Below are 12,702 nucleotides of genomic sequence, written 5' to 3'. Positions count from 1 at the left end.
TAGTTTCCTGGTTTATCCCCATCTTCCTTTTTGAAAAGAGGAACAACATTAGTGAGTTTTGAGAAGATTTGTAGCTCAGGTCGAGTTTCTGGATGTAAGTTTGCTCACTGAGCTGGAAGGTTAGTTTTCAGACGTTTCGTCACCATTCTAGGTAACATCATCCGTGAGCCTCCGGTGGAGCGCTGATGTTTTGCCCACACATCCATCCTAGGACAAGCCAAACAGAGACACGCACGAGAATTCCTAGAAGCATGGCATTCCAACTGGAACTCCATCAACAAACGCATTGATTTGGAGCCCATCTACCACCCCCGGAGAAAAAGAACAGGAGATGACATCGCCAACCCAAGGAAACCTAAACAGATAAATAGAAAGCCGGGCATAACACCAGCACTCCACCGGAGGCTCACTGATGTTACCTAGAATAGTGACGAAACATCTGAAAACTAACCTTCCAGCTCAGCAAGCAAACTCACATCCAGAAGAACAACATTAGCCACTGTCCAGTGGCTAGCAAGGGTACAAAGATTCATGCTTTAAATTCTCCTTTCTTAAATAATATTTAGATATAATACACAGATATATAAAAGAGCACAGGTGTGAAAGCAAGGAGGTCGTGTTAAACCTAAGGGAACACTGGTTTGGCCACAACTGGAATACTGTGCCCAATTCTGCTTGCCACACTTCAGGGAAGATATTAAAGAATTAGAGGGATGTTGGAAAAAAAAATACACCAGAATGGGTGCAAGAATAAGAACCTTCAGTCACATCAATAGATTGGACAGGTTGGGACTCTTTTCCATGGAGAAGATTGAGGAGATTTGATAGTGGTATTCAAAATCATGAGGGTTCTGAACAGAGTGGGTCAGAAAAAAATGCTCCCACTGGTATAGAAATTAAGAATATGAAGGCACAGATGAAATGTAGCTGCTAAAAAGAAATCAATGGTAATAGGAGAAAAGCCTTCTTCATGCAGTGAGGGTTGAAATATGGAATGCATTGCCCGAGAGTGTAATAGGAGCAGATTCAAATGTGGCGCACAGGGCAAAATTGGATCATAATTTTAAAAGGAAAAACTGTGCATGGCTTTCATGAAAAAGCACAAGGTAAATTGCACCTAAGGAAAACAGGTACAAACATGACTCAATGACCACCGCCTCAGCTTTAACCTCAACTGCCACAACCATTTTTTGGCCAACTTGATGCTTTTAAATTCTCCTTCCCTCAAATCAGTAATTTATTGTTCCATTAATTTTGTTTCTGGTCTCTGATGCTACATTAATGTAAACCCTTTCTGAAAGACAATGCTGTCAGCCCTTTTTCAATTATCACACATCTTCCTTGGTACAACATTATTATAAAGGCAAATTGTCCTCCCTACTTTGCTATTTGGGTATTAATGACTGTGTATAACAAGATCACCATTTAAGAGACCCTGCTTGTTTAATTCCTTTCGCAGGAAATTAATTCTATCTCACCCTATGTCTTTGGTTTCTTCAGCACTGAAAAGCTGTGGAATTAATTGAGTTTGTGCCTAAGGCAGAAAAAGTCACGATTCTGGATTAGATTGAAGAGGTTTTAAAGGAATTGGAAGTGAAGTGTTGGAATGACATGCACAGTAAAAACTAAATCGTCTCAGTTCATCTCACAAAATATTTTACACTGCTGCCTGGCATCACTTATCCTGGAATCTGAGGTGGATTACACCAGTCATGTCAAAATTTCATATCTGTTTCATATACAAACCTGCACTACTTCTTTGCAACCACTTATTCTGTAGTTTTTCACTTTATTTCTCCCCTTTCTCGGGTGCTAGCATTGTCACAGAAATTCAGTACTGAACACTTGTTTGTCAATTCAACACTCATGGGATTCACATACTGTCACCTCTTCCTAACCTAATCAGTCATGCTTCTCCTCTTCTCTCCTCCACTTATGCAAACAGCATACATCTATGGCATAAAGAACAAAGAAAATTACAGCACAGGAACAGGCCCTTCGGCCGTCCAAGCCTGCGCCGATCAAGATCCTCTGTCTAAACCTGTCATTTACTTTCTAAGGATCTGTATCCCTTTGCTCCCTGTCCATCCATGTACCTGTCCAGATACATCTTAAAAGACACTATTGTGTCTGCGTCTACCACCTCTGGTGGCAACACATTCCAGGCACCCACCACCCTCTGCGTAAAGAACTTTCCACGCATATCAGCCATAAATTTTCCTCCTCTCATTTTTAACTCATGACCCCTAGTAATTGAGTCCCCCACTCTGGGAAAAAGCTTCTTACTATCCACCCTGTCTATACCCCTCATGATTTTGTAGACCTCAATCAGATCCCCCCCTCAATCTTTGTCTTTCTAATGAAAATAATCCTAATCTACTCAACCTTTCTTCATAGCTAGATAATAAGCAAGCTGATTCTTGGTTGCAGTGAGGTATGATTGCAGATTGCGGAAACCCTACAGTGTGGAAACAGGCCATTCGGCCAATCAAGTCCTCACCATCATCCCACCAAGAGCCATTTCGCTATCCCTGCATTTCCCATGTCTAACCCACCTAACCCAAACATCTCTGGACAATTTGGCATGGCCACTCCACCTCATCTGCACTTCTTTGGACTGTAGGAGGAAACTGGAGCACCTGGAGGAAGCCCATGCAAACGGAGACTGTGCAAACTCCACACAGTTGCCCAAGGGTGGAATTGAACGTGGCTCCCTGGCGCTGTGAGGTAGCAGTGCTAATCCGTGAGCCACTGTGTTGCCCCAAGAGCCTCATATTTATTAAAATTAAACTCTATCTGCCACTCCTCAGCACATTATAATGTACATGAATTCATCTGTATAGTTTGTTTGATTCATCTATGTATGAATTTTCCAATCTGATCAGAATAACTGTCCGTTCACACATTAGTATTGCTGTGAATTGGAATGGAATTCTTTAAAATGTATGAAATTTTAAAGGTATGAGTCAGCTGATCACAAGTGTCAATGTATCGTGCTCTTTTATAATACGGAAATACGCATAAGCTGTAATAAAACTTTAGGTAATTTAGTCCTACCGGTGTTGCTATTCACCATTCATGAGTAAATAGTTCCAACACATTGATCCTGATCATCTCCATTTCCTTGCAACACCTTTCAATCAAATATTGGATGGTGATACTAATTCTGCCTTCACCACTAACTTAAATTCCACAGCCTCAACTTTGAAAGAATTTATCCCACCCATTCCACCATCCCCATGTTAAAGCTATCACAATTAACCGTGTAGTCTTGGGCTTTCAGCAACCTTCCATAATTTTCAACACTAATGTATCACCCCGTAATTCGTTCAAGTTAATTAAGGCCAGTCTTTTTTCCAGTCTTTGCATTTGCTCAAAACAGGTAAATGTCAGGTGTGCTCGAAAGCCTTGGTGTAATTCTTACAGTGTGAAGCCCATGGCTTTCTTTAGTAAATGTACTTAGCTTGTGAGTTATGATATTTAAATGTACAGATCTCTCAAAGAATGTAGAACATACTGTAGTTAACAAATATGCTTGGGAGACCACTGCTAGTAACTGCTGCATTGTTGTAACTAAGTTATGGTACCATGCTGTGCAAACACAGTCAAGACAGTCCAGTGTCCATTCTAAGTACTGTACAATGCTCATCAGCAAGTTTGGACACAAATCAGTCTTCTTCTCTTTGCTTCCAAAATAGTATAACATTCTCCAATATTGTTTTTCAATTGGTAATTTGATTTTATGATCCATTGCTGATTGTGAATTTTCAACAACTGGAGGCATCACGGTAAACCCTATCCTGTCTCCTCTCATCCAAAAAATACATACTTCCCAAAATGAACCATCCACCAACAGAGACTGTGGGCGACAGGTTACAAATTCTCTCTAGACTGGACGACTGTACCATTTGCTACCATTAAAAGATCTAACGAGTATTCCCTGTCCGAGTCGAGATTTAACACTAATAGCACACGTGAAACTATCAATGAAATTTCAAGTACATCTCCACCTTCACAGAAATCTAAACCTGAAAATTGTTGTGTATAGTCTATAAAGGAAATCAACAAGAGAGCCTCACATCAAAAAACTTTAAAAGACAGTGGCAATTTCCAAAGCTGCTCACAACAGCCTTAAAGCTCTTATAATATGTAGACAAAGCAAGCTTGATTGGAAAACTTGGCACACATAGAAAGACATTACTGCACAGGCTGCCTTTTGATCTTCTTCAAACAGATCACATAATACTGTGTCACTAAACAGCAGCACAGCAGTTCAATCCATTACCAAATCCAAACTTTAATGCTTCTAAAACATGCAAGGGGTACATTTGGTGAATTCTTTTTTTTATAAATCTGCCCCTCAGCCAAGACGTTTGATCTGATTGTTAAAGACCAATGCTGTGTGCAACAGATATTTACATTAGTCAGGGTCACATGTCAGTATTTACCCTGTTGCGACATTGTTATACAACTCCAACGTGATTACTTTGGTATTGACAAATTTAAATCTTGCCCTTCACTTTGTTGCCCAACAAATGCATAACATGGAAATAAGTGCAAGCTTCAAACAGAAAAAAACACTTTCCAACTCATCAGCATTTAGCTTCCAAGTTGCCAATGCTCGAAGTTACATTTACCCAACCTGTTCGAAAATCCCTTCATCAGTTCCTTTGCCTTCACCCACCTTGGACATTGACCTTTCTGTCTCAACAAGCACTAAAATCCCACAGCAGCCTCAACATTAAATGCAGCCAGCAGAAAGCACCACATCTGAAAGCCTCCCAATTACTGTTAAACAGGCATTTCCTCTCACATGATAATACAGATGTTGGAAATCTGAAATAAAAATAGAAAATGTTAAAAATACTCAACAGATTGATGTTTTAGGCAAATACTTTTTGTAAGGGCAATTCTGAAGGAAGGTCAGAATAGCCTATCAATGTTACTTGCTCCTCTTCCATAGACGCTACCTCGCCCGAGTATTCTACTTCTACTTGAACCCTTAAATCTCAACAGTTTTAATCTGAAAATCAAAAACTAAATACATTTCATGTGAATGTTACAATGTCCAAATAATAACAGACAAAATGTAGCCTCCTCAGTTTGAAGTGACCCAGTTTCAAGGCCTTTGTCAGTGGCCTTTTGTACTAAGTTAATGCAAGGGATAAAAGCTAGACTGTGAATAAGAGACTTAATCTGAAATGATCCAAAATGGCGGTTTGTAAAAAGACATACCAGCAGTAGTGAACTAATGATTTTCCAAAAACATATGGTTACTGAAAGCAAATGATGATGTTGCACACCTGTAAGCCATTGCTAACATAGGTCAGTGATTATGGGAACTGCAGATGCTGGAGAATCCAAGATAATGAAATGTGAGATGATAAAATGTGAGGCTGGATGAACACAGCAGGCCAAGCAGCATCTCAGGAGCACAAAAGCTGACGAGGGTCTAGGCCCGAAACGTCAGCTTTTGTGCTCCTGAGATGCTGCTTGGCCTGCTGTGTTCATCCAGCCTCACATTTTATCATCTTGGAATCTCCAGCATCTGCAGTTCCCATTATCTCTGATAATGAAATGTGAGGCTGGATGAACACAGCAGGCCCAGCAGCATCTCAGGAGCACAAAAGCTGACGTTTCGGGTGATGAAGGGTCTAGGCCTTCATCTGCTGCTGGGCCTGCTGTGTTCATCCAGCCTCACATTTCATTAGCTAACATAGGTCTTCCAAGTTATACCATCTGTCAATTCCAAATCTCAAAATTAAAGCCACTTTATTGCATTTTCATGACAAAACTAAGCATTTTTCACAAACCTGCCACTCACCCAGTGAAACATAGCCACAATGCAAACTGCAACACAATCCTCATCATTCATTTTTCAAAAACCTGAAACAGTAGAAGTAGCAGTTCTCACTCATTCGTTAGCTCACTGAGCTGGTTGTTCTGTGGTGTGCAGATGTTTCATTACCTTCTCAGCAACATCATCAGTGCAACTTCTAAATGAAGCTTTCGTGTTCTGCTTTCTTCTGGATTTATACAATCCTCTGGTGTGATGATCTTGTCACTTCCAGTTTTTTTGTTTTAGCTGTCTGTTTTAGTCTGTGTAGGGGGTCTTTTCTATGCATTTGTTAATGGAGTCCCATGTTGAAAACCAGGCTTCCACAAATTCCCTTGTATAGCCGGTGTTCATTTGTTCCAGTCAAACTGATAGTCTTTAGTATCTGTGTGTATTGAGACAAGTGAATATTGGTAGTGTCTTTTTACTGCCAACTGGCATTTGTGTATCTCGGTCATCAGTTTCCTCCTTGTTTATCCATGCAGGGAGTGCAATAAAACATCACATTGGACAAACAGGGGGGAAGCTGACGACCAGGGTACACAAACACCAGCTGGCAGTAAAAAGACATGACCAATATTCACTTATCTCAGTAGATACAGACAATGAGGGACAACAGTTTTACTGGGAAAAATGAACACCAGACATGCAAGGGAATTTCTGGAAGCCTGGTTCTCAACACGGACTCCATTAACAAATGCACGGAAAATAGACGCCATATACAGACCACTGCTACAACAGACCTGGAAGCAACAAAACCATCACATCCACGGATCATATAAATCCGAAAGGAAGCAGAACACAAATACTTCAATTAGAGGTCACACCAATGATGTTGCCTAGAAGAGTAACAAAACGTCTGCACGCTACAGAACAACCGGCTCAGCAAGTTAATGAACAATGGTATCCATGACCTGAGCTAAAAAATTTTTTGCTAAGACCTTAATAGCAGTACTCCTCATCAGAACCTGACCTGTACGACACACAATTCAAAGAAACCATATCTGGAAACAAGACACTGTTAAACAGGTTTAATACTGTACCATACAACAGATATGCAAGCAAAGTTTACTTGATGGAAATAAAAGAGACATTCACAACATGGAAACAATACAGGTTGAACGAAGAAACATAGTCACACCTAATGTTTGTCTCTCAGCCACAAGTAAAATTTTCAGCAGAGTCTTCCAAGGTGCTGTGTTAGGATCTTTGCTCCTCATATATGTGTTAATGTAACAATATAGATCTTGTTGTACAGAGCACTATTTCAAAGCTCATGGGTCATCAAAACGTCTAAGTATTGAGCTGTGAAGGGGATAGTGTAGAACTTCAAATGGATACATCTGAAAACAGGGGGAACAGGAGGACATATGACAGGTGAAATTTGATGCACAGAATTATAAAATGATTAATTTGGTCCATGATTAACATGTAGAAACAATACAAAATAAAGGGTACAAATCTAAAGGGGTATCTGGGTGCAGTTGTGGATAGATGACGAAAGTCACAAGGGCAGGTTAGGAGTGAGTTCATGACAGATATAGCATTTTGAGCTTTATCAATTCAGGTATAGAAATTTAAAAAAGGGAAGTTACATTTAAGCCTGTACTAAACACTGGAGTTTTACACCCAGTTCTCAGCAGCCTTTAAGATGTGAACACCCAGAAAAGATTCAGAAGAATAACTTCAGGGTTGAAGAATTCACTCACATTAATTGGAGAAGTTTTGCATGGACAGAGATGGCTGAGGAAAGATTTAATGAGGTATTCAAAATAGTGAGGGGTCTGGACAGAGTGCTTATGGAAAACTGTTGCCATTGTACCCTTTATTTTGTATTGTTTCTCCATGTTAATCATGGACCAAATTAATCATTTTATAATTGCCATTGGTAAAATGATCAAGAACCAGCAAGAACAAAATTAAGGTACTTGACAAACTAAGCAACATGGGAGAAAAAAAATTATGCAGTCAGTGCCTAGGATCTGGAATGTACTGTGAGAACGTGGAGGCAGGGTCAACTAAGGAAGTGAAATGGTACTAAATATCTGAAGAAAAATAATGCACAGCTTGGAGGATAATGCAATCCACAAATGAACGGCTCCTTTAGAGATCCAGCGAAATAGGATCGGCTGAAAGCCTTTAATATTGTAACCATCCTACAATCTGGTCTGTGGAACTACAACTCACTTATTAACATATGCACGCAATGTTGTGAAGGTGAAAGCAGAGCAGAGAAAGCAGTGAAACAGCAGTGTGCCAAATGCACCAAGTAACAGCCGCACCACTGCACCATTGCCAACTGGCACACCTGTGTTTAAAAATCATTAACAGTACACACTTGCAAGTCATTTTTCAGAAATGTGGTAATGTGCTTGATTAATAGCCCGCAATAACGGTAAAGATGTCTGGGAAAACGAATGCTCTAGCACGCAGTGCAAGATAATCACTTGAAATGACTTCCCTTTTTCCTCAAAGGCAATCTTATTTGAGGAGGCTCCTCTGCAGACGTAAAGATGCAAGTCAGGTCAATGAAAATAAAGAAATGCTCTCTACCGACATCATGCGAGAAAAAGGAGCGCGACCATTTACAAATGTTGAATAGTCCAAGATTTCGCTGCCAAAACAGTGTCTTCTGGAAACAACATACGAACTGCATCATTGCCTAAACATCAAGCTGCAAAGAGCAAGGCAAAAGAAAACGCGAACAATATTCCAGCAGAAACAAGCCCCGAGACTTGACAGGAGTCAGTATGAGCTGCAATCACAGCTCAGCCGCACTTTGCTGGACACAAATCGGAAAAAAAACCGCTTCGGATCGCAAAAGCGAGCCCTTCAAGGGGTTGCGGGCGGCGGGGGCGGGGGCGGGGAGGAGAATGTGCTCCCTGTTACATCCAGGCCCGGGGGGGGGGGGGGGGGGGGTTGACGGCGAAGCTCCTTGTTACATCCAGACCTGGTTGGGGGGTGGGTGGCTCCCTGTACACCTACACATGAGCGGGGGAGTCTTCTTGCACACAAAACCGCGAGGTGGGGAAGCCTCCCTGTTACTCTCACACCTTGGGAGGGGGGGGCGTCTCCATGACCACATTAGTCTCCACCCAGGGAAATCAACCCTCCGTCCCATTCACAACAACCGGGACATCGACCCCCCCACCCGGGATAAGGCGGGAGATGGGGCCTAGCCCAGCTGTGGCCTGCGGGATGGGGTTCTGTGGTAAATCACACTGATGGTGGGCAGGCATCAGGACTGCTGTGGGTGCAAAGACACTCCTTACCTCGACATAGGCGGCCCGGGCGGGCACCGCCAACAGCAACAACAAGACGGAAATCACCGCGCCTACAGCCATCACCGTCCGTGTCCCGACTGCACTCTGCCTATCTGATCGGACCGCGAGCACAACACCGCCCTCTGCGCGCTCCCAAAATTCGTCACAAATCCTGCGCGCACACATCCCCGTCCTGCACGTAATCCTGTTCATATACACAATCGCGCAAAAGCGCACAGACTACACCCTGCGCATAATCTTACACACACACCCTGTCTTGCACGCAATCTTGCCACCGCACATTTCTTGCTTGCTCTTTGCTCTGAGTTCCTCTGGGGTACTTTTCATCCAAAGATATGCAGGTTGGTTACACGGGATGTGCTAAATTGCCCATGATGTCTAGGCTAGGTAAGTTAGCTATGAGAAATGAGTGTTACAGAGATAGAGCTGGGGCGCTGCGTCTGGATGGGATGCTCTTCAGGGGTTTGTTGTGGACTGGATGGGCTAAATGCACTTCCCTGCACCTGCACAAATCCTGGGTGATGCTATATGCACTGGCTCCGATAAGAGTTACTCAGTTAGCCCCATCTCTGTAGTCCTCTAAATTCATCACTTTTAAATATCAGGGAGGTGAAGGCCTAGTGGTATTATCACTGGACTGTTAAGCCAGAAACCCAGATAATGTTCTGGCGACCTGGGTTTGAATCCTGCTACAGCAGATGGTGGTATTTGAATTCAATAAATATCTGGAATTAGCAATGTATTGGTGACTGTGAATCCATTGCTGATTGTCAAGAAAAACCCACCTAGTTCACTAATGCCATCCTTACCTGGTCTGGCCTATATGTTTCCCCTCAGCTCGCTTTTAGCTCTCTTGCTGACAGTCTTCCTGCAGCTTAATTGGAGGACTGGATGGTTGGAGTGATATAATATTTTCCAAACTTTCAGATATATAACATTTTCAGTTAAAAATTCAAGTTGCAGCCCATGTTCCTAGCAGGCTGTTTGCTCCAATGGATCCAGACAATGGCAGGTTAAGGCTCATCTGTGTTCATCTGCAATCCAATTGTCACATCAAGTAGATCAGGAGACCCATAGCAATCGACCTGAAAGCAGGCTGGGTGACAAAAGAAGCGGCTGGAATTTTTCATCTGATCAATGTTTCAGTACTGCACATTTTTGTAGACAGGATCAGAGATTAAGTTTTAGAAAATCTGGAGGGGACAGAGTGGGTGAAGTCTTGTTCAAACCACATCTCCATTCATTGTAGACTTACAGGACTATATGTGATCTAAGTGCACTTCTTCACACTCTCAGGGTGCATGGCTCAGGGTCCGCTTTTGCTGATACCCACAAATACTCTTTGCCTAAACTGGAATCTTACAGTATAGGAGGTAGCCATTTTTATAGCATCCTTTTGCAACTGTATTATGAATTATCCCATACTTTGCAACATGGGCAGCACAGTCAAGCCAAGAGTTGACTAACTGGGAGATGACATGCAACTTCTGGAAATACATAAACTGGGGAGGAGGATAAATACACCTGAATTGAAAGAAAAATCAGTGACCACATAGTAACTTCATGTCAGCTCTGAAGAAGACTCAAAATGTTAGCTTGTTTCGTCTCCATGGATGCTACCTGATTCACTTTGATCTCATGTTTGTTGTTCACATTGCATCATTTTTGTTTTGAGTTGAGCCAATCCATCAATGGTAAATATGGTTAGGAACTGTGTATAAAGTGCTGCATTCGAGTAAAATGGGGGAATAATTGTAAAATGATCAAACTCATCATTAAACAATTCTGGCAAAAAGAAAGTAAGAAGCATTTTTTTAGAAAAATAATATTCACAATGGTGAGGTTTATTGTAATAACAAGTTGCATAATATAATTAATTGCTTAATTAAGAGGCAAGAATAGTAGCAAGTGAAGTGATGTGTTGCGACTGTATGATGTGGGGACTTTTAGACACAAGTATGTTACAGGGCAAACACTTCTTCAGTAAGTGTTTGCAGCTCCAGTAGTCTCATCTCTGGACTTACGAGCTGGAGGGCGAAATACAGTCATTGCAGCACATCAGCAAGGGGCAACGTCACCTGGACATTTCATTCCAAGAGGCAAACACACCCCTTAGGATAGTATCTTCTTTTGTCCTTGGGAGGTTGTGACTGTGAGTTAAACAGATAAGGGAACCTGAAGAGTAGGAGTGAATTTGGAGTAGCCCTATTAATTAGCAGTTTGGATAGAGACAAGAAATGAAAGGGGCATGAATTGAATTGTGGGAGTGGCGTACCTACTTCCCTAACAGTAACCATATGGTATATAGAGTGTAAAAGAAGAAATAATGGGATCTTATTAGAAATGTATTGTGAAAATCATGGGACAGTTTTAATCTATATGCAGACTAGAACAATCAAAGCGTCATTCCAAAACAAATGCTTTAAACTTAAAATGGACAATATGAGGGTCTGAAAGCAACAAAAAGTTAGGTTAAGAAATTCTGACGAATGGTCACTGGACCCAACATGCTAACTCTCATTTCTCTCCACAGATGCTGCCAGACCTGCTGAGCTTTTCGATCAATTTCTGTTTATGTTTCTGATTTCCAGCATCTGCAGTTCTTTCAGTTTTTTATTCAGGTTAAGAAGTAGTTCAATAAAGATGCCATGGCAGACATTTAAGGATACAATTTCAGGATATGTAGAATAGATGCAGTCTAACAAGAAAGTATACAAGACCAAGCCAGATAGAAATCTAAAACCCAATTGTAAAAGTTTCTACAGTTATATTTTCAAAAAAAAATGTGGAGTGTTGGTCCCATGAAAAGTTTAAATGGAGTGCTAATAATTGAATGTGAAGACGTGGCAGGTGAATTGAGCAGGTATTTTTCATCAATCTTCCCTATAGAAATTACAAGTACCAGTCAGAAATATCTGTAGAACAGGAAATGGAAAGGAGGGAAGAACTCAAGATAATTTCAATCACTAGGGAAGTGAGATTGAATAAATTGTTGGAGCTGTAGGTTGACAAATCCCTAACTCCCACTGGATCTTAAAAAAGTCACTAATGCTACAGTTGAAGTGTTGATATTAACTTCAACCTCTCCCTTCTGTAAGTTGATGTCTCCACCTGCTTCAAGAATACCACCATCATCCCTTTACACAAGAAAACACATGCCATGTGCTTGAATGACCACAGTACGATAGCTTTGACTTCAATAATCATGAAGTGCTTCAAGAGTCTGGTCATGGCGGACATGAACTCCAGTCTCCCAAACTGCATCAATCCTTTACAGTTTGCCTACCAACATAACAGGTCCACAGAGGGTGCCATATCTTTAGCCCTGCATTCATCTCTGGAGCATCTGGGAAACAAGCTTGTTGACTCAGCTTCAACTTCAACTTCAACACCAGCTCAAAACTGCATGACTTAAGTCTTGGCTCCGCCCTCTGCAACTCAATCTTTAGCTTTCTGACTCATTGGCTGCAATCCGTGAGAATAGGTATGGGGGAGGCCTCCGACATTCTCTTCTGTCAGGCAAAAAATACATACTCCTGCTCTTATTTTCCTATGTTCTCACAGTTCTTTTGGCTTCTGGCC

The 12,702-nt window shown here is 41.6% G+C and overlaps 1 protein-coding gene across 3 annotated transcripts in view; it reads right to left on the bottom strand.

The window, feature by feature from the left end:
• The window catches only part of aplp2 (amyloid beta (A4) precursor-like protein 2), a 233,397-nt gene extending 224,097 nt beyond the window's left edge, over nt 1-9,300 (bottom strand). For all 3 annotated transcript variants that reach the window (XM_048561995.1, XM_048561996.1, XM_048561997.1), the window contains exon 1: nt 9,109-9,300. In XM_048561995.1, the coding sequence (XP_048417952.1) occupies nt 9,109-9,285 (177 nt within the window). In that variant the 5' untranslated portion in view covers nt 9,286-9,300. The remainder of the gene's footprint in view (nt 1-9,108) is intronic.
• Between the last annotated feature and the right edge of the window lie 3,402 nt (nt 9,301-12,702).

The sequence above is a fragment of the Stegostoma tigrinum genome, chromosome 32 (assembly GCF_030684315.1).
Source record: "Stegostoma tigrinum isolate sSteTig4 chromosome 32, sSteTig4.hap1, whole genome shotgun sequence".
NCBI lineage: Eukaryota > Metazoa > Chordata > Chondrichthyes > Orectolobiformes > Stegostomatidae > Stegostoma > Stegostoma tigrinum.
This window is presented reverse-complemented; position numbering and strand designations above follow the sequence as displayed.